Here is a 21,811-nt window from a genome sequence, read left to right as displayed (position 1 = left end):
AAAATAATTAAAAATACTTTGTAATGAAGATGCTGTTTTGTAGTTACCATAATATTGAAAATGTGCTTAGACAAGAAACCAAGATAGCAAGCCAGGCGGTGGTGGCGCACACCTTTATTGCCAGTACATGGGAGGCAGAGGCACGTGGATCTCTGAGTTCTCTGTGAGTTCCAAGGCCAACCTGGTGTACAAAATGAGTTCTAGGACAGCCAGGGCTACACAGAGAAACCTTGTTTCAATACCATGCAACCCCTCCCCCCCCCCAAAGAAAAAGCAAGTTGGCAAGATGGCTCAGAAGGTAGAGGCTCTTACCATTAAGCCTGAGTATCTGAGTTTGAGTCCCAGGATTCATATCATATAAGTGGAAAACCATGTCTGAAAGTTGTCCTCTGACTTCCACATGTACGCTGTGGTACATGTGTACACATGCACATGGATAAGTAAATGTAAAAACCATAAAAATTTTTAAGTGAAGCGTTTTTTGTTTGTTTGTTTTAAGGCCCATGAAATTAGTGAGGAAAGGTGCTGTCTGCCAAGCCTGACATTGTGCTCATTCCCAAGGTCCCACGTGGAGGAAAGTCAGAAACGACTTCCACAAGTCCTTCTCTGACTTCCTTTTGCACTCCATGGCATATACCACTTCCACCCTTCCCATGTAAATAAATGTAAATAAAAATATATTCCCATATAAATAAAAATAGAAATTTTTATTACATTGTTATATGCTTCAGTTTCTTTCTAAGATAGTGGCACAAACCTGTAATCCCAGCCCTGGTAGAAGCAGGGAAATCAGGAGTTTAAGGCCAGTCTTAGCAACATTAGCCACCCTAGACTACATGAGGCTGTCTCCAAAAACAAAGTTCAGTACATAATTGAATAAACACAAAATATGTTTTTGGAAAGGGGTGGTTGGAGATGTAGCTCAGTGGTAGAGTGCTTATGTTCTGTGTATACAGATCTGATTTCAGTCACTAGTACCAAATAAGTAAATAATGTTAAATTCTGGATGTGACATTATTTCATGTTAATATATCTTTTATTTACAATATAATAATTTTTCCTTTTAATCATCTTGGCTTTTAAATCATCGTCCTTGGAACTAGGCTAAACTAGGAAAAAGTTTTGTGGCAGGATTTTAACTGCTAGCCTCATCACCATTGGTCATAAGCCTGTTTCTAGGGTAAGAGCTATAGAGATACTGACTTCAGAGCTTCAGAGAGAGCTTTCTCTTCAACACTGTTTTCAAACTAGGGTGTGGTGGTACATGCCTATAATATCACTTGGGAAGAAGCAGCTAGAGAATCTTAAGAGTGAAGCCAGTCTGGGCTAAATAGTGAGACCTTGGCTCAAAAATATACTTCAATATACATAATATATATAAACATACATTTTATGTGTGTGTGTGTGTTACTGAATCTTTACTAAATAATACATTAAAATTTTGTGGTCCAAGAAGGAAAAAAATTAGGTATAAATAAAAGGCTGATGTGGCCAGGTGTGGAAGTATACACCTTTAATCCCACCACTTGGGAATGTGAGTTCAAGGGCAGCCTGATCTACATAGTGGGCTTCAGGCCAGCTAGGACTATATAAAAAAAAACCTGTTTCTCAAAAAAAGCATATGTGTTTTTTTGAAACAGTGAAACACATTGTCATTTATAGAGTAAAGCAATCTGTGATATCAGTTACATTGGAATTTAGAAAGTAATTGCTGATTATAATGCCAAGAGAAACGAATGAATCTGTTCTTTCATTGTTATCATGTTGTTAGGGTCCTGCTGTAAGCCTAGGCTACAACTCATTATCTTTTTGCCTCTGCTTTCACAATGCTAAGATGATAGGCCTAGACCACTTTTCCCTGCCCCTACTGAATCTATTCTTTATAGCGCTATTAAAATACTTGTTTAATAGTTATGAAGGATAATTTAATCGTATCATAGAGCATGCCAGTTCTCAGAAATGAAATAAAAGCTCTCCTACACAAAACAGAGCACTATCCTACTATACATATAATTGTCCTGTGTCGCTTGGTGGTGGTGGTGCATCACACCTTTAATTTCAGTACTTGGGAGGCAAAGGCAGGCAGATATCTGTGAGTTCGAGGCCGGCCTGGTCTACAAGAGCTAGTTCCAGGACAAAATCCTGTCTCAAAAAACTAAAAAAAAAAAATTGTCCTGTGTCGAGGGGAGGTGTTACTATGTTAATATGTGAGGATGTGTGTGTGTATATACATACACATAAATAGATGAAAGTTGAATTTTTAATTCTGCAATTTTGGGGAGTTTCAGTATTTGAAAAGCCATATTAAAAGTATTTAATATAAAATAATTGTACGAAACCATCACCTGCCTTTTTTGAGAAATTAATGGTTTTGCTACTTCATTCTTGAAGCACATGTCCAGAACTGCTTTGTGTCTTCGGGTGGACTGGACGTTTTGTCTCAAGTTCTCGTGCAGCTGGAGCTGGATTCACACAATACGTTTTCCAGTGCAAAACTTGCAGTGATGGTGACAAAGACCTTAGATGCATGCATTACTAATAATTGTAAGTGAAAATCTTAATCAGTTTTCTATAATTGAACTTTGTTTGAACTGAACATGGTGAATGTTGAAATGCTACATTAGATACTATTGTTGGCAAAATTTCCAGCTTCTTACAAATGGGAGGGAATCTTCGAAATTACCTAGTCCTGTTCCTTATTTTCCCATCAGAAGTTACAACTGCCCTAAGAACGCACATTTAAGTCTTTTGACTTTAGGTCTAATAAGAGAGTCAAAATAAAATCCTATTATTCTTAAGTTTATTTCACTTAAAAAGCTGTTTTAGCAAGATGTTATGGTGCACACCTTTAATCCCAGCTTTTGGGAGGCAAGGCTGGTGGATCTCTTGAGTTCCTGGCCAGCCATAGTAACAGAGGGAGACCTTGTCTAAAAAGAAGCAACTTTTCTTTAAAAAAAATTTTAGATGACAAACCAAAAGACACTGAGATATTGGAAAACCCAATGTACAAAATTTTAGGAATTATGTAAATAATTAAAGGTGGTCTATAGAGGTGCTTCAGCAGTTAAAAGCTCTTGCTGCTTTTCTAGAGGACCTAAGTTGGGCAGCTCACAGCCACTTGCAACTCCAGCTCCAGGGGATCCAACACCTTCTGGCCTCTGCAAGAACCTGCACACATGTGGCATATCCTTACATAGAGACAAATACGTATACATAATACTTAAAAAATTAAAGCATGCCTTTGTGAGGAGGGTGATGTCCCACATACCTAGTGCACTAGAGAGCAGTAGAACCAGATCTAGAACACATCTGCTTCTCATTGGTACACTCAGAGTTGATAGTCTGTAAATCCTTGTCATGAGGAACCCTTTATACAAACAACCCGAAAAGTAGATGGTTGAGTTGTTTGTTTTTTGTTGATTTTTATTGAGCTCTACATTTTTCTCTACTCCCCTCCCTGCCTCTTCCCTCCCCCTTCAACCCTCTCCCAAGGTTTCCATGCTCCCAATTTACTCAGGAGATCTGTCTTTTTCTACTTCCCATAGATTAGATCCATGTATGTCTCTCTTAGGGTCCTCATTGTTGTCTAGGTTCTCTGGGATTGTGATTTATAGACTGGTTTTTCTTGGCTTTATGTGTAAAAGCCACTTATGAGTGAGTACATATTATATTTGTCTTTCTGGGTCTGGGTTACCTCACTCAATATGATATTTTCTAGCTCCATCCATTTGCTTTCAAATTTCAAGATGCCATTATGTTTTCTGCTGTATAGTACTCTATTGTGTAAATGTACCACAATTTCTTTACCCATTCTTTGGTCAAGGAGCATTTAAGTTGTTTCCAGGTTCTGGTTATGATAAATAATGCTGCTATGAGCATAGCTGAGCACATGTCCTTGTGGTATGATTGCTTATGACTTTTACCAATGTAAATCTTAGAATCAATTTGTAAAGTTAAAGTATGGGAATTTATAGACAGGTATGATGGGGCATGCCTTTAATCTCAGCACTGACGGGATTCATTTCTGATTTTCTTAATTTGGATATTCTCTCTCTGCCTTTTGGTTAGTCTGGATAAAGGTTTGTCTATTTTGTTGATTTTCTCAAAGAACCAACTCTTTGTCTCTATGATTCTTTGTATTGTTTTCTTTGTTTTTATTTTGTTGATTTCAGCTCTCAATTTGATTATTTCCTGTCGTCTAGTTCTCTTGGGTGAGTTTGCTTCTTTTTGTTCTAAAGTTTTCAAATGTTCTGTTAATTCACTAGTGTGGGATTTTTCCAGCTTCTTTATGTAGGTATTTAGTGCTATGAACTTTCCTCCTAACACTGCTTTCATTGTGTCCCACAAATTTGGATATGTTGTGTGTTCATTTTCATTGAATTTTAGGAAGTCTTTAATTTCTCCCTTTATTTCTTCCTTGACCCATTGATAATTCAGGTGAACATTGTTTAATTTCCATGTGTTTTTGGGCTTTCTGGAATTAGTATTGCTGTTGAATTCTAGTTTTAAGCCATGGTTATTTTATATTTCAATTTTTTTGTATTTGTTGAGGTTTGTTTTGTTACCGAGTATGTGGTTAGTTTTTGAGAAGGTTGCATGAGGTACTGAGAAGAAGGTATATTCTTTTCTGTTTGGATAGAATAGTCTATAGATGTCTGTTAAGTCCATTTGAGTCATAACATCTGTTAGTTCCCTTATTTCTCTGTTCATTTTTTGTCTGACTGACCTGTCCAGTGGTGAGAGGGGAGTGTTAAAGTCTTCCACTATTAGTGTGTGGGGTTTAATGTATGGTTTAAACTTTAGAAGTGTTTTGCATAGATGTTCAGTATTGAGATTTCCTCTTGATGGATTTTTCCTGTGACTAATGTAAATTGTCCTTTTTTGTCTCTTTTGGTTGATTATATTTTGTTTTGTAAGATATTAGGATAGCTACACCAGCTTGTTTCTTAGTCCATTTGATTGGAAAATTTTTTCCAACCCTTTACTCTGAGATAATGTCGTCTTTGAGGTTGAGGTGTGTTTCTTGTATGCAGAAGAAAGATGAATTCTGTTTTTGTATCCAATCTGTTAGCCTGTGCCTTTTTATAGGTGAGTTGAGTCCATTTATATTAAGGAATATTAATGACCAGTGATTGCGATCTCCTGCTAATTTAGTTTTTGTTGTTGGTGATGTTAATTTGTGTGGTTTTCCTCTTTGAGATTTGCTGCTATGAGACCATCAATTGTCTGTGTTCTAGTTGATGTAGCCAGCTTCCTTGGGTTGGAGTTTTCCTTCTAGTACTTTGTGTAGGGCTGGGTTTGTGGCTAGGTATTGGTTAAATCTGGTTTTGTCATGGAATATCTTGTTTTGTCCTTCTATGGTGATTGAAAATTTTGCTGGGTATAATAGTCTGGGCTGGTATCTGTGGTCTCTGAATGTCTGCATAATACTTGACCACGACCTTCTGGCTTTCATTGTCTCAAATGAGAAGTCAGGTGTAATTCTGATAGGTATGCCTTTATATGTATGTTATTTGGCCTTTTTCCTTTGCAGCTCTTAATATTCTTTCTTTATTCTGTATGTTTAGTGTTTTGATTATTATGTGGTGAGGGACTTTTTTTTTAATCCAGTCTGTTTGGTGTTCTGTAAGCTTGTATCTTCATAGGCATATCTTTCTTTAGGTTGGGAAAATTTTCTTCTATGATTATGTTAAATATATTTTCTGTCCTTTTGAGTTGATCTTCTTCTCCTTCTTCTATAGCTATTATTCTTAAGTTTGGTCTTTTCATGGTGTCCCATATTTCCTGGATATTTTGGGTTAAGCTTTTGTTAGATTTAATGTTTTATTTGACTGATGTGTCTATTTCCTTTATTGTATCTTCAACACTTGAGATTCTCTCTTCCATCTCTTGTATTCTATTGTTATGCTGCATTTGTTCCTGATTGTTTTCTCATGATTTCTGTTTCTATAATTCTTTATTGTCTCTATTTCAGTTTTCAACTCTTAGTTTCTTTCATATGTTTGATTGCTTTTATTGGTTTTCTTTAGAGATCTGCTGATGTCTTCCAATTTTTGTTTGTCTTTTCCTTCATTTCTTTGAGGGAATTTCTCATTTCCTCTTTAAGAGTTTCAAACATTCTCCTGAAGTTATTTTCTAGGTCACTTTCTTCTGTTTCATGTATATTTGGTTGTTCAAGTCTTGCTGTTGTAGGATCTCTAGATTTTACTGGTGTTGTGTTGTGTGTGTTCTTACCTTTTCTACTAATCTTTTCCTCTAATAGGTGTGGTTGGGGCTGTCTGTGATTCTGGTGATTAATCTTCTGAGTGCCAGTGAATCCAAGGCTCAGATGGTTGTTCCTCATGGTACAATCTGTTTTAGTTGGTCTCTCTGTGTTTCTGGAAGTCGCTCAGCGCTCCTGGGCTTTGTTCCCCTCCCATTGATTTGTTGTCTCAGGCCTGCTCTGGCCTAGGTTGCCGGCTCAGACCTGTTTTTGTAAACATCCCTGGTCTGGATCTGCTCCTGCAGAGGTCCTTGGCTTGGGGTTGGTCCTGCAAAGGTCTCAGGCTCTGATCTACTCCCTTGGAGGTTCCAGACTCAGGTGCGCCCGGACCCGCAGAGAGCCTGGCTCAGGCCTACTCTCTCAGAGGCCTTAGACTCATGCCTGGACCCACAGAGGTTTCTGGTTCCTGACTAACCCCTTTGACTACCAGACCAACGCCCAGACCCACAGAGGTCCTGGCTCAGGCCTACTCCCTCAGAGGTCCCAGACTCGTGGATGGCTGAGGTTTTAAAGATTTATTTTATGTGTATAAGTTTTTGCCTTAATGTTTGTATGTATAACATGTGTGTTCCTAGTGCCCATAGTGACCAAAAGAGGACATTAAATCTTCTGGAACTGGAGATATAGGTGGTTGTGAGCCACCATGTCAATTCTCTGTATCTAATCTGAATCTTCTTCTTTAAGACCAGCAAGTTCTCTTAACTACGGAGCCATCTTTCCAGCCCCTAGATGGCTGTTTCATAAGCAGTTAATGAATACCTGGTGTGTGCTGAATCCCAAAGACATAAAAATAGTTGAGATATGTCCCTTCGGTCATGAGATGTATCAGCAGGCAAAGGTTCCATCAGACCTGATGACCTGTCTTCAATCCTGGAACCCACGTGGTGGAAGGAAAACTGACTCCTAGATAAAGCTGCCATTTGATCACTGTGTGTGTGCTACGTACACACAGACACAATAAGCAATTGTTAAATAAATAAATAAATAAATAAACAAACAAACCAACCCCATAAAAGACTAGTCATGATGATGCACACCTTTAATCTAGGGAGACAGAGGCAAGTGGATTCCTCTTGAGTCTGAGACCAAACTGGTTTACATAGAGAGTTCGAGGTCAGCCAGAACTACATAGAGAAACCCTGTCTCAAAACAAAAAGAATGTATAATGAAGACTATAATAAGCCATCATCTTATTATAATATATTTAGTTAAATTAACATATGTATATATATTGGATACTACATTGATGTGGGATTCCCCTCTGTATGCTGTGAATATCATTGGTTAATAAAGAAACTGGCTTGGCCTGATAGGGTAGAACAGAGCTAGGCCGGGAAAACTAAACTGATTGCTAGGAGAAGGAAGGCAGAGTCAGGGGAGAAGCCATGGAGCCGCCACCAGAGACAGCTGAAACCTTGCTGGTAGGCCACGAGCCTCATGGTAAAATATAAAATACTAGAAATGGGTTAATACTAGATATAAGAGCTAGCTAGCAATACACTTAAGTGATTGGCCAAGCAGTGATTTAAATAATTCTGTGTGATTATTTCGGGAGTCTGGGCGGCCAGGAAAACAAACAAGCAGCTTCCTTTTATACTATATGATATGTATATATTAGATAATATATAGGCATATGATTTTTTCCTAAATAAGCTCTGAAAAACATAATATATTTATACTTAGAAATTTTAAACTTGTACTTTTTCTCCTCTATATTAAACTGGTAGCTTCTTTTTCACTGGTATTATCCAAATACCACATTGTTTCAAAACTTGTGTCATTACTGCTTCATGAAAGTCTTGATTTGGGAGAAAAATTCAGCATCTTACTTGCCATTGGTCACTGCACAGAGGATTGTGGTGAGTATTCGGTTAACTCAGTGTATGTAGTTAAACTGTGGGTGGAAACATACTTTTGCTTCTCTTCCCTCTTGTTGTACGAAAGGCTTAAAATCCAGCTTTCCTCCTGGTCACTTAAGCGCTTACGTTCTTTCTCATATTCTGTTCAGTTAGTCACTGAGGCCTCTGGCTGTTCTTCTCTTTCTTATTCCATACTTCTTTCCACTACCCCAGCCCATTGCCACCTTTCTCCAGGACAACTGTAGCAGCTACATTATCTGCTGCTCCTTCTCTCTCCATTTCCAGTCCTCTTCGAGTTGGTATACAAATCTAATCCTGTTATCCCTTGCAGAAAGCTTTGAAAGGCCAGTTCTCCCAACCTTCAGTGAAAGCTTTCAAAGATTTTGTTTCCTCTGTTTCCATCCCAGTCTCCCTCTAATCTAACCTATCATTCCAAACAATCTCCATTCTCCTCTCTTCTAATCATTTCCCTTCTTCCTCTCACTTTCTCACTTCTCTCTTCTCCCTCGTTTCTTCTGTGTTCTTCCTTCAATTTTTGTTTTACCAGTTTCTCTATTCTTTCCCTTAACTTTTTAAGAATGTTTTTCTTATGCATATGTATGTGTGCGTGTGTGCGTGTGTGCGTGTGTGCGCGCGCACCCACAGAGGCTAGAATTAAAGGGGTTATGAACTACTTGATGTGGGTACTGGAAATCAAACTTGGGTCCTCTGCAAGAGCAGCAAGGGCTCTTACCTACTGGGCCATCTTCCCATTCCCTACTCTTGATCTTTTTGAAACCAAATGAGAGCTATTTGTTTACTCTTATATGGTGTGGTACACTGTGGCAACATTTTAGAAATTATCTTATATGAGACTTAGCTTCTGTAAACAGATTACCAAATTGAAAATACTTTTGAGATTAGATTCTTTATTTTAAAATTTTAATTATGTTCATACTTATCACAGTGATGAATCATGACCTCATGCAAAGCTTTATAAACTTTATGAAAAAATAATCACCATTTTAATTTTTGATATTTTTACAGAGGAAAATCAGTATGAACTTTTAAAAAGCAATGGGCTTCCACTAATGATACAAGCCTTAACTGAATTTAAGAATGAAGAACTAAGCAGAGCTGCCACTTACGTACTTCACAACTGCAAAAAAATTAGTAAGTTTGCTGTTACTTTAGGGAAATATCAGTTAGCTTGGCATGGTACTTTAAACCTTTATCCTAGCCCTGGGAGGCAGAGGGAGGCACATTTCCTATGAGTTCAAGGCCAGTATCTACAGGAGTTCCAAGCCAGCCAAAGCTACATAGTAAGCCTTTTATCTCAAAGTAATTCTTTAACAGAGATCTGAATGTTTAGAGTTAATCATGTGAAAAAAGAAAATGTTCCATGGGCAAATGACTCAGGCCTAAGCAACAAGTTCTAGTTTAGGAGGGGGGTGGGTGTATTCAAAGAATTGATGGACAGTCTAGCTGGAGCCCAGAGAGCTGGTAATAGCTATAAGATTTCTTTGTGAATGAAAAATATGGACGTAATAAATTTTTAAAAAGACTTTAAGCATATCTATATCCTCTAGTTTGCTTTCTACTGTTGTTATAAACATTATGACCAAAAGCAACTTGGGGAGAAAAGGATTTATTTCTTCTTACACCTTACAGTACGTTGTAAAGGGAAGTAAGGACAGGAACTCAAGACAGGGACATGGAAACAGGAATCAAATCAGAGGCCATGGAGGAATACTGCTTACATAGCTTGGTCAACTTGCTTTTGTATATAACCCAGGACCACCTGCCCAGGGATAGAACCTCCAGTGATTCGGGCCTTCCTACGTCAATCATTAATCAAGAAAATGTCCCAGAGACTTGTCTACATGCAATCTGCTACAATATTTTCTCAGTTGAGGTTCCCGCTTCCCAGATGACTCTATGTCAAATGAATGAAAAACTAACCAAGACAATCTATTTTGGGCTAGAGATGTAGTTCAGTGATAGAGTATATGCTTAGCATGTGACTGACTCTGACTTTAACTCTTGTATTCCAAATAAACTACTTTAAAACCAGTAACCTTGTATCTGGAATAACATTTTCATGTGTTATTTTCTAAAACTATGAGAACTAGAGTCTAATTTTTTACTAAGTCCTAGGCATCTGCTATGCCTTTTTTCACTTATTTCAGTACCAGTTATTGTATATGGATATACAAATTAAAGATGGGATGGGGTGGAATATGTAGTTGTCCTTTAAGTGTGATAATAACATTTCTAGTAATGATAAACTCACTATTTGCTTTCCCCTATTTCTGCCTCCCCCTGCATCCCATATTACAAAGCTGAGAAATTATCTCTAAGTCTACGAGACATTTCTTTTGATGAAAATGAAGCCAATCAACAAAAGGACATAAATGAAAAAGAGAATCTTGAAGAGCACTGGAAGACAGCAAAGGAAATTGTATGCAGAATAAAACAATTTGAAAGAGAAGGAAGAGAGGTTGGTTTTATCCATTTCACAGAACTCTGGCAAATACTTTAAAACAGTAGAAGTTTTGGCATTAAAAATGTTTTTCTATAGTTATTTTTTAAAATGTTTAATGTAAATTTTAGCAGTAGTACTTAAAGAACTCAACACTAGACATAGAACAACTTTTTGCATTTTTCTTTATTATTAAAATAAATTAATAAAGTGTGTGTGTGTGTGTGTGTGTGTGTGTGTGTGTGTATAGTGTGTCTCCAAAATGCCTGAAGGGATCAGAAGAGGACACTAGATCCCCTGGAGCTGGAGCTATAGGTGGTTGTGAGCTGCTTGACATGGGTGCTGGCTCATAGTCTGTAAATTCTTAACTATTGAGTCATCTCTCCATACCCTATTTCTTTTACTTTTACTTTTATTTATGTGTATATGCACACCACACATTTAAGGGAGCCCTAAGAAAATAGAAGAGGGTGTCGGATCTCCTGGAGTTAGGCTTACAGGTAGTTATGAGCCACTTGATGTGCGTGCTAGAAACTGAACCCAACTGCAAGAGTAGTTATGTTCTCTTAACCACTGAGCCATCTCTTCAGCTCCTAAATGATTTATTTTAATTTAATTTAATATGCATGGGTATCTTACCTGCATTTATGTCCTTGTACTATATGCATGCCTGGTACCCAAAAGGCCAGAAGAGGGCATCAGATCTGGTAACTGGAGTTAAAGTTGTGAACTATCTGGGAATCAAACCTAGGTTATCTGATAGAGCAATTACTGCTTTTAACTCTTGAGCCATTTTTCCAGCTGTCCGAAATGATTTTTAAAGAGGTGTGTGGGTGTGCGCGCGCGCGCGTGCGTGTGTGCGTGCGTGCACATATGTGAATGCCTTTGGGGGCAGATCCCCTGGAACTGGAGCTACAGGTGATTGTGAACTACCCAGTGTGGGTTCTGGGAACTAAACTCAGGTTCTCTAGAAGAGCAACAAACTTTCTTAAACACGGAGTCATCTTTCTAGCCCCCTAAAGAATATTTTTTCAACGTAGAAATGGAAACAGGATAGACTAACTACATAAATGATAAAACTAAGAAATCTAACATCTGAATAATAGTTCAACAATTTTTCAAAAGAAACGATCTAATTTCATTCCCTCTTCTCCACTCCTAGACACATACACGGTCTAAATGGCAGGAGTATGGTCTGACAAATGCATCAGTAGATAATTTCATAATTGTACAGGTGTAACAGTAAGACAGTAAAGGTCAAGAGATGAAATACATTTAAGAATGAGGGCCTGGACAGTTGCTTAGTGGTTAAGAGCATTTGTTGCTCATGGAGGAGACCTGGGTTCAGTTCTTAGCACATATGCAGTGGCTAACAACCATCTGTAGCTCTAGTTCCAGGGAATTCTACACTCTCTCTTCTGCCCTTCACAGTTACCAGATATACATGTAGTGAATATACACACACACAGGCAAAACACTCATATACTTAAATTCAAAACAAATCAATTTTTACAAAATGGGGGGGTTACATAGGAGACTTCTGCTGACTAAAACAGTGAACTGTTTTATAATAAACTTTAATTTTTATTTCTTTTTTATTAAGTAGAAGGAATATACTAAAATAATGATAAAAGTATAGCATAGTAAATTACTATGGGATATTTGTATACTGTGTGAAGATATATTGCTTTGATTGATGTAATAAAAAGCTGAATGACCAATAGCTAGGCAGCAGGTTTAGGTGGGATTTCTAGGAAAAGAAAGGAAGAGGAGGAATCTAGGCATGCAGGGGAAACCAGGAGACATGGAGAAAAAACAGGAGGTACAAGATGCCACATGATAGAACGTAGATTAATATAAATTGGTTAATTTAAGTTATAAAAGCTAGTTGAGGGCTGGAGAGATGGCTCAGAAGAGCACTGAGTGCTCTTCCAAAGGTCCTAAGTTCAGTTCCCAGCAACCACATGGTGGCTCACAACCATCTGTAATGAGATCTGGTTCCTTCTTCTGGCCTGCAGGCATACATGGAGGCCAAATGTTGTATACATAATAAATAAATCTTTAAAAAGAATAAAGTTATATTTAGGAAAAAAGCTAGTTGAGACAAGCCTAAGCTAAAGGTTGAGCTTTCATAATTAATATTAGTCTCTGTGTTATTATTTGGGTTCTGCCAATTCCTCTGAGCCTCAACCAGGGAAGGCATTGCTCCCATGGGTCTAAGGCATTGGGTCCTTGACATAGCTGTGCCCATGTCAATAATACACATTCACTCTGGACTTACCCCTCTCCACACACATTGTTGGGGGAGAGTGCACATGTAAGCCTATGGAAGTCAGAGGATACCCTTAGGTGTTAGTCCTCAGGTGCTTTCCATGTTTTGTTTGAAACAGTTTCACATTGGCTTGGAACTTTACCACATACAGCACAATAGCTAGCTTGAAAGCTTCCAGGGATCTGCTTGTATCCCACCTGGATTACAGGTGTGCACCACTAATCCCTAGATTTTTATGGGATTTCCGGGGATCTGAATTCCAATCCCCATGCTTTCAAAAGCAGGTATTTTACTGACTGAGCCACTGACAGTTTGAGATGTAATTTTTATTCTATTCATTTGTTACCTAATACAGTGGGTTTTAGTTAACTACACTATTTGTTCTTTTAAATTGTGATAAAATATATAACAATATTTAATCTCAAACTTTTTTTTACTTTTTTGAGACTAGGTCTTATTTTGTAGCCCTTGCTTGCCTGGAACCTGATGATCAGGCTGATTTTATTCTTGTAGCAATCTTCCTGCTTCTTCCTCCCAAGTACTGGGATTATAGGCATGAGCACCTTGCCTGGCTTCGTTTCAGTCATTTTTCAAACACACAATTATGTGATATTAAGTCTTTACAGTCCAGCCCCAAGACTCTTTTCAGGGTTCAAACTGGATGCTACAGCAAGCGAAAGGCACTTTTTTTATTAGGCTATCTAAGGGTAAACGAACGAATTCTCTCGCTCCACGCTTTTTCAAATCAATCTCTTTATTTTCCTGCTTCTATAAGTCTCCTGTCCTAATTCTAATTTCTCCTAGCTTCATCTCCCTCTAGCCTAAAAACTCTCTCTCCCTGAGGAGGCTTGGAGCAATAATAAAAAATTACAAGAGTTACCTCTCATTGGTCAAAAGCATATTCAAGCAGTAGGGAGTTGAACCATTGTCATGGCAATGCAAGATTCCAAAGTTACAAGAGTGTAAATGGAGGTTTCTCTCCTGCCCACCAGTTTCCAAATAAACACTCAGAGGCTTATACTAATTATAATTGCTTGGCCAATGGTTCAGGCTTATTACTAACTAGCTCTTTCAAATTAACCCATTTCTCTTATTCTATATTTTATCACAACTCTTGTGATTTATCACATCTTGCTTCTCTGATGATTGCTGGCATCTCCCTTGACTCCTGGCTATTGGCCAAATTAACTTCTTTATTAACCAATGACAGTGAAATATTCACAGCATACAGAGGGGCATCCCACATCACAGGAGTAAGACTGTGTTCAGATGTGGGGGGCACATAGTGCTCAGTGACAAACTTTGAGACATAGGTCTATTGTTGACAGACTTGACAAGCGAAGAATTGGCATGCTTTTCTTAGGGTGCTTTGTGTAACAACCTAAGTTGAACAGCTGTGTCTCTGACCTTGTGCATAGCTGTAAAGTTTGAAACTCATGATCTTTTATAAAAAGCCTTTAATCTAGTTTGAACTTGCCTTGAGGTGAAAATGAGCTAATTATATGCAGTTAGTCTGAGCAAAAAGGAACAAAGCAGGCTTTTAAGTGTCTACAGTTGTCGTGGGACAAGTAGATCTAGTTATAAAGCATGTCCCAGTATGTTTTATATATAGTTTTATATATATATACATATATATATATATCGAAATTATATAGCTAAATGAAAAGTCATCTTCCTGACCATTCACAGATATATGTGCCTGTAAGATTGAGATGCAATCATGAGATTACATACACACATTACATGAAAATTCATGGTAATGGGGAGATATCATAGCTGTTATTTCACAAATGAAATAACAGATAAAAGCAATAGTCTTCAGAGTCAGTGGTCCTGAAGGCCCTGCCTGGATTCCTCCTTCTGAGAATAATTTCCCTGGTGGGTTGACATCTGAATTATCAATTGCTATAAGCTATAATTGTATCATGGCCCACAATAGCTTGTGATAAATGCTCCTGACAATTAAGGACATTTATAATGTGCAATTATGTCCCCTAATTCTTGTTTCTAGATTTTCCATTTATTTACTTATTTGTTTGAATCAGGGTCTCACTTTGTAATGGTGACCGGTCTATAATACATAGACCAAGTTGGCCTGGTACATGGGTAGTTTTTGTGCTTCTGGATTCTGACTGCTGGAATTATGGGCATGTGCCACAAGAACCAGCAGGTTGGTGGGTTTGTTATTGCTGTTTGTTTAAGGCAGATCTCATACAGCCTTAGACTCAGTGTGTAGTAGAAGGTGACCTTGAATTCTTGATATTGCTGCCTCTTCCAAAGTGCTGGGATTACAGGCTGTGGCACCACACCCTTTCTACCTATTTTTAAATGTGCTAGTTGGTGGAAATACCTATTATATGTAATCATTCAGAAGATAAAATATTGAGAGAGATGCAGATGATGGAGGCCTGGTTTGTGAAGTTTGAGAGTTAGACTATTGGAAAGTTGCATGTTTGCAATTTTGAATTAAGATTCTATAGTTCTGGTTAACTGGGGCTGAGGAGTCAACTGTGATTAACAAGAGACCAGAACCACTCAATCAAAACCTTTGCTTTACTGGGACAATTGATCTGATTAGCTGGAATTGAGAAAATAACTATGATTAAAGAGACCAGAATTGTGAGGTGAAATCTTCTGAGAAGTGTTTCTGAGAATCAGTGCACAGTAGCTGTGTTCTAGAAGCAGGCACAGTTTTAACTAGTGCTGGAAGCTGAACCTGGTAGTGTAGGAAACACCCAGGTGATGCTGGTTTGGAAGGCAGGAAGTCATGAAAAGCAGCTAAGGCCAGGAAAGGCCCCTGGAGAAGATACAGCTTTAATAACAGTTTAAGCCTCAAGTCTGAAGGGGTCATGCAGAGGTGATGAGGTTTGGCACCACAAAGAAGAGCCCAAGAGATGCTATTAGTGGAAGTGCAGCCCAGTTGTAACACAGAGCCCAGAATTTTGGAGATGCCAGTACCATGGAATAACCCTGAAAGAGCAGTAGTGATGGAGTGAAGCCCGCCAGAGTCTGAAAGACAAGCTGTGTGTGCTACAGACGGTAGAGCCAGAGTGGTGACCCCAAGCCCTTCAGAAGATAGTGAGTGAGTGAATCCTCAGTATTGGACATTGAGTTAATTATACTGTTGGAGTTTGGTTTTATTTTATTCAGGTTGTAACTGTGCCCTGGTTCTTCTCTCTTGAAATAAATAAAAGTACTTTAATTTTGATTTTATAAGAGCCCACAGTTGAGAGAATAAACTTTTTTAAAAAGGAGATTTTGGAGTTTTACAGGGAATTTAAATTTTAAAAGAAATTGGATATTTTTAAAAACACAACTTTTAAAGTGTTTGAATTTATAAGGCTGTGGGACTTTTTAAGTTTGTAAAATGTTTTATATTGTGATATCTTTATTAATATGTAATCTTGGGGATGAACAAGAAAGAAAAAGTTGTGGCTTAACAGTGATGTATTTATGTGTCAAGTTAACAAAAGAGGTCAGCTCTTTGCCTAGTTTTATGTCAACTTAACACCAGCTAGAGTTATCAGAAAGGAGGGGACCTCAATTGAGAAAATGCTTTCCCCTAAGAAGATTGGGCTATAGGCAAGTCTGTGGGGCATTTTCTTATTCAGTGATCCATGTGCGAGGACTCATCCCATTGTGGGTGGGGCTACCCCTGGACTGGTTGTTTAGGTGGTATAAGAAAGCAGACTGAGCAAACCATGTGAAGCAAGTCAGAAAGCAGCACTCCTCCATGGCCTGTGCATCAGCTCCTAAGTTGTCCATAGTCCTTTCTTCCCCAAGTTGTTTTGGTCATAGTGTTTAATCATAGTAATAGTAACCCTAAGACTATTCCCAGAATGTATTCATCATTCTAAACTGAAACTTGTGCCCATTAAATAACTACTAACTTTTATCTGCTAGCCCTGGTAGCCACTCTCCTACTTTCTGTCCCTACAGTGATTTTTTGTATATAATATAAGTATATATTACACTGAAGGCATGTTGGCTTCTCAAGGTGTGTTTATGGCTTTCTAATTTACACTGCTCCAAGGACAAAATTTACAAGATATAAACATTAAGGAAAGTTTAAAATTTGAGTAAAAAATATAAGATGGTTCACTTAGTTCTGTTATCATAGAGAATCTCCTATCAGGCATTGTGGTATACACCTGTAATCCCAGCACTGAGGTAGGGGCAGGAGACCAGGAGTTAAAGGCTAGCATTGGCTATATAGCAAAATTCAAGGCTAGCCTGGACTACATGAGATCTGTGGTGTGCTATTTACAGGCACCAGAGGTGTGAGTGACCATACCCAACTATGTTCCAAGGTGTATGCGTGGTGGTCAAAGGACACCTTTGTAGAGCTGGTTCTAACTTTATGTGAGCTCTGACAAATGAGCTCAGGTCATCAACCTTGCTTGACAAACTGTCTTTACCTGATAAACCATCTCATTGGACTATGTTGGAGTTTCTTCAGTCACAGCCATCAGGCCAAACACACTAGATTCTAGAGTGAAAAATATGTATCCTTCACTCTCCCTTTTTCATGTGCCCTTAATTTCCCTTCTTCTGTCCTGCTTCATTTCTCCATTGTGTTATAGATTTCAATGTTATTCTTCATGTCCAAAGCCATTCTGATCCCTTGGTGTGACATACTTTCTTTTAATTGGAAGCCTATATGATTCTAGTCCCCAGCATTTTAAATTTCACTTTGATATATCTTTTAAGGGTTTATATCTTAGGTAATCAGTTTTGGATTCAGCTATAGCAAACCTACATAGGTTATTTGCCTGTCTTTTGGTTTTGATTGTTTTTAGCTTTTATTTCTTATTCCATTGCTGCCTGTTATTGTGGATTTACTCCTTTTAGAAAGTTGATCTTTAATAAGTTTTATAGAGGACTAAAGTAAAATATAAGCACTTATTTTATTTTTACTGGAAACTATTCTTTGGCAGATTGTTTCACTGAATGAATTTACTAATACTATATACAGCTATTAGGTATTATGTTGATATGTTAAATGTAGGGTTTTTTGTTGTTGTGGGTTTTCTCTTTTGGCTCTTTGGGAACCCATCACCTAGCTCCCAAATAAGTCACACAGAGTCTTATTGTTTCTTATGAATGCCTAGCCTTACCTTAACTTGTTTCTAGACAACTTTTCTTAACTTAAATTATCCTGTTTACTTTTTCCCTCTGGGCTTTTATCTTTCTCTATTCTATAGAACTTTCTTTACTTTTTATTCTGTGGCTTGCTGTGTAGCTGGGTGGCTGGCCCCTGGTGTCTTCTCTTCTTCACTTTTTCTCATTCCTCGAACGTCTTATCTCAGATTTCTCCTTCTATTTATTCTCTCTGCCTGACAACCCTGCCTATCCTTTCTCCTGCCTACCTATTGGCCGTTCAGTTCTTTATGAATCAAGTGTTTTAGACAGGCAAAATAACACAGCTTCACAGAGTTATATACAACATTAAAAAAGCATATCTTTATCAGTAAGCAAATGTTCTACAGAATAAATAAATGTAGCACATCTTTAAGTAATATTTCACAACATAAAAGTTATCAGTAGGATTTTTCTTATACATACAGGTTTTATTGTAAAAGTTGTCAAAACAGAAATAAAGCAAAGCAAAAATTTAAAGGCTGGGCATGGGGATGTTTGCCTTTAATCCCTCTCTGGAAGCAGAGGCAGGAGTATCTCTATGAGTTTGAGGCCAGCTTGGTTGATATAGCAAGTTCTAGACTAGCCAGGGCTAGTTATTTAGTCCTGGATACATACACTCTAGCCAGTAATGCTCACTGTCTGTTGCTCCACATGCTTTGAATATGTCTTGGTAAAGAAGGAAGATGTTGCAGTGTAGTTTCAGTAGTTATTTCTCTTATTACATACAATTAGGTAGGGGAATTTTTAATATGTTTAAGAACTACTCATGTTTCCAATGAATTATCTCCTTTGCTTATCTTCCCATATGATTGTTGATCTTTTTCTTAGGTAGGTGTTTTTTTTATTAGTGTCATTTAAGAGTTAGCCAGATGTGGTGGTGTACGCCTTTAATCCCAGAGATCACAGGGCAGGATCGTTTACAGAGCAAGTTCGATGACAGCCAAAGCTACACAAAGAAATCCTATCTTGGAGGGGGGGAGAGTTATTCTCTGATATAGTATATGATTTATATATGATTTTCCATGTCTTGGTTGCCATTGGTTTTGCTTCTTGCCCATTTCCCCCTCTAAGTCCATTTTCCTTCGTTGTCCTTGGTCTTTAGAAGAGCTTTCAAAGTTATTTTATATGATCAAGCGTATTAGGTTTTTCGTGATATGGTTATTGTTTACTATTTAGAAAGGTCCTTTACCCCTTGAGAATAGTTTCTTTTATAATGAATATACTTTCCTCTTTTCTAACTTATCAATTTTTTTACATCTCCCCCACATCCTCTCCTCCCAGTCCTTTGACCCCATCTCCCACCCTATACTTTCTTTTTTAACCTCTATGTATGTATGTATGTATGTATTATTTGTGTGTGTGTATGTGTGTGTGTGTGTGTGTGTGTATGTGTCTCACGCAAGCCCAAAGACAACTTGTGGGTCTTGGGAATCACACTTAATGTTGTCAAACTTGGCACCAAGCACCTTTACCCACCTAGCCATCTCCCTGGGCCTATATAATTCATTTAACATTTTAAAAATATTTGGTTCACTTTTATCTTATTGTTGTGAAACTATCATATAGCTACATTTTCCCCCAGGTAGCTTCTTAAGTATCCTAATATCATTTATTAAATCAATTTTCTTAAGCCGGGCAGTGGTGGCACACGCCTTTAATCCTAGCACTTGGGAGGCAGAGGCAGGCGGATCTCTGTGAGTTTGAGGCCAACCTGGTCTACAAGAGCTAGTTCCAGGACAGGCTCCAAAGCTACAGAGAAACCTTGTCTTGAAAAAAAAAAAACAAAAAACAATAAACAATTTTCTTTCTTTTCCTAATGTAAGTTATTCCTTTTATTGTAAATGTTATATTAAAAATCATAGTTTTATATATTACTTAAAGCAAATGTAATGCATATTAGAAAAAAAAACGATTGTATTGAAATTATTTACTTGCTATTTTTTATATTGTAGGAGAAATTACAAAGTGACCAATACAAGGATAATGCCTCATCTATGAAAATAAGAATACAGAACAGTTTGAAACGTCTCTGTGCAGATAGTATTAGAGGTACCAAAGCAGAAAATAAGACTACAAACCAGTCTAGACAGCTTCACAGTTCTAAGTCCGATGGCATCACATCTAAAACTTGTGCAAATGAAAACCAAATGAAGACTCTGAAAAAGAACACAAGTCCACTTAATCCTTGCTATAGGGAGAGAATGCAAAATAAGAATTTACATAAAGCCACTTCAAGCTGCACCCAAAACTTAAATGAAAAGATGACTTTTGATCAAAAGGATTCTGTTTCTCAATCAAGGTATAGTTAATGATTATAGTGCTTATTTATTCAATAAGTATTTATTGTGTGCCATGTTGTTAAGCACTGTGGATATAGGAATGGTTAAACCTGGTAGTGGGAAGAGCCTAATGTAGGAAATCTTTTTGTTTCCTTTTTTTTTAAAAAAAAAATGTATTTATCCTTTTATAATTTCATACATATAAAATATACTTTATCTTATTTCCCTTTCACAGTATTCTTATCCTCTGCCAATACCTTTTTTCTTCTAGTGAGTGCCCTTCCTACTCCCAGGCCTTATAGTGTATGTGCTTGTGTGCCTCACTGTCTTTCATTAGGGTTGCTTTCCATGAGCACGAATGGGAGAGGAAAACAGTTGAGACAGGATCTCCTATATCCCAAACTTGTATGTAGCTGAGAATGACCTTGAAATTCTGACCCTCCTACTTCTACCTCCCAGGTGCTGATATTACAGGCAAGTATGACCACACCCACGTTTTACAGTGCTGGGGATTGAACCCGTGACCAGTTGACACTGGATAAATACTCTACCAACTGAGCTACATCCTCAGCTCTAAAGGTTGCATTGTTGTTTGTTTTCTTTTTTGAGACAAGGTTTCTTTGTGTAAGAGCCCTATCTGTCCTGGAACTCTGTAGACTAGACTGGCCTCAGACTCACAGAGATCTACCTGCTTCTGCCTCCTGAGTGCTGGGATTAAAGGTGTACACCACCACTGTCCAGCGTTCTAAAGTTTTTTAAAATAATTTGAATGAGGAGATATGGATGCTAGTTAATCAAGGGCTTTGCATGTTGTTCTCAGAATATGGAAGTTTAATCCAGAGGATGTGGGGAGCCCATGAAGACATTCTTGCTTATTTTCTTTCTTGAAACAGGGTCTCATGAATACAAAAAAAACGCCTTCAATGACCTGTTTAACTGATGATGACCTTGAAGTTACCTTTATGTGTACTACTACCCAAGGTTTATATAATGCTAGTGGTCAAAGCAGGGCTTCATGATTTTAGGCATGCATTCTACCAACTGAATTGTGTCCCAAGTTCCTGAAGTTGTGTTGGATAGTTTCATGTCAACTTGACACAAGCTAAAGTCATCTGAGAGGGAGGAATCTCAATTAAGGAAATACCTCGATAAGATCGGGGCTGTATGGAAGCCTATAGGACCTTTTCTTTTCTTTTCTTTTCTTTCTTTTTTTTTTTTTTTAAGAATTAGTGGTTTATGGGACAGGGCCTAGCTCATTGTGAGTTTTGCTCTCCCTGGGCTGGTGGTCCTGGGTTTTATAAGACTGTGCAAGCCATGTAGAGAGCAGGCTAATAAGCAGCACTCTTTCATGGCCTCTGCCTCAGCTCCTGCCTCCAGGTACCTGTCCTATTTGAGTTCCTGTCCACACTTCTTCAGTGATGGGCTATACAACATGGAAGTGTAAGCCAAATAAACCCTTTTGTCCTCAGCTTGCTTTTGATTATGGTGTTTCATCACAGCAACAGAAACCCTAAGATAATCAAATCTGAATTTTAG

At 37.9% G+C, this 21,811-nt stretch overlaps 1 protein-coding gene across 1 annotated transcript in view; it reads left to right on the top strand.

The window, feature by feature from the left end:
- Nucleotides 1-21,811, top strand: part of Terb1 (telomere repeat binding bouquet formation protein 1) — a 54,185-nt gene that overhangs the window by 15,977 nt on the left and 16,397 nt on the right. The window contains exons 8-12 of the mRNA XM_038313345.1: nt 2,392-2,544; nt 7,990-8,121; nt 9,148-9,273; nt 10,443-10,600; nt 19,949-20,295. Of these exons, the coding sequence (XP_038169273.1) occupies nt 2,392-2,544; nt 7,990-8,121; nt 9,148-9,273; nt 10,443-10,600; nt 19,949-20,295 (916 nt within the window). The remainder of the gene's footprint in view (nt 1-2,391; nt 2,545-7,989; nt 8,122-9,147; nt 9,274-10,442; nt 10,601-19,948; nt 20,296-21,811) is intronic.

This window comes from Arvicola amphibius, chromosome 15 (assembly GCF_903992535.2).
Source record: "Arvicola amphibius chromosome 15, mArvAmp1.2, whole genome shotgun sequence".
NCBI lineage: Eukaryota > Metazoa > Chordata > Mammalia > Rodentia > Cricetidae > Arvicola > Arvicola amphibius.
Note: the sequence above shows the minus strand (reverse complement) of the source record. Positions and strands in the feature narration are given on the sequence as shown.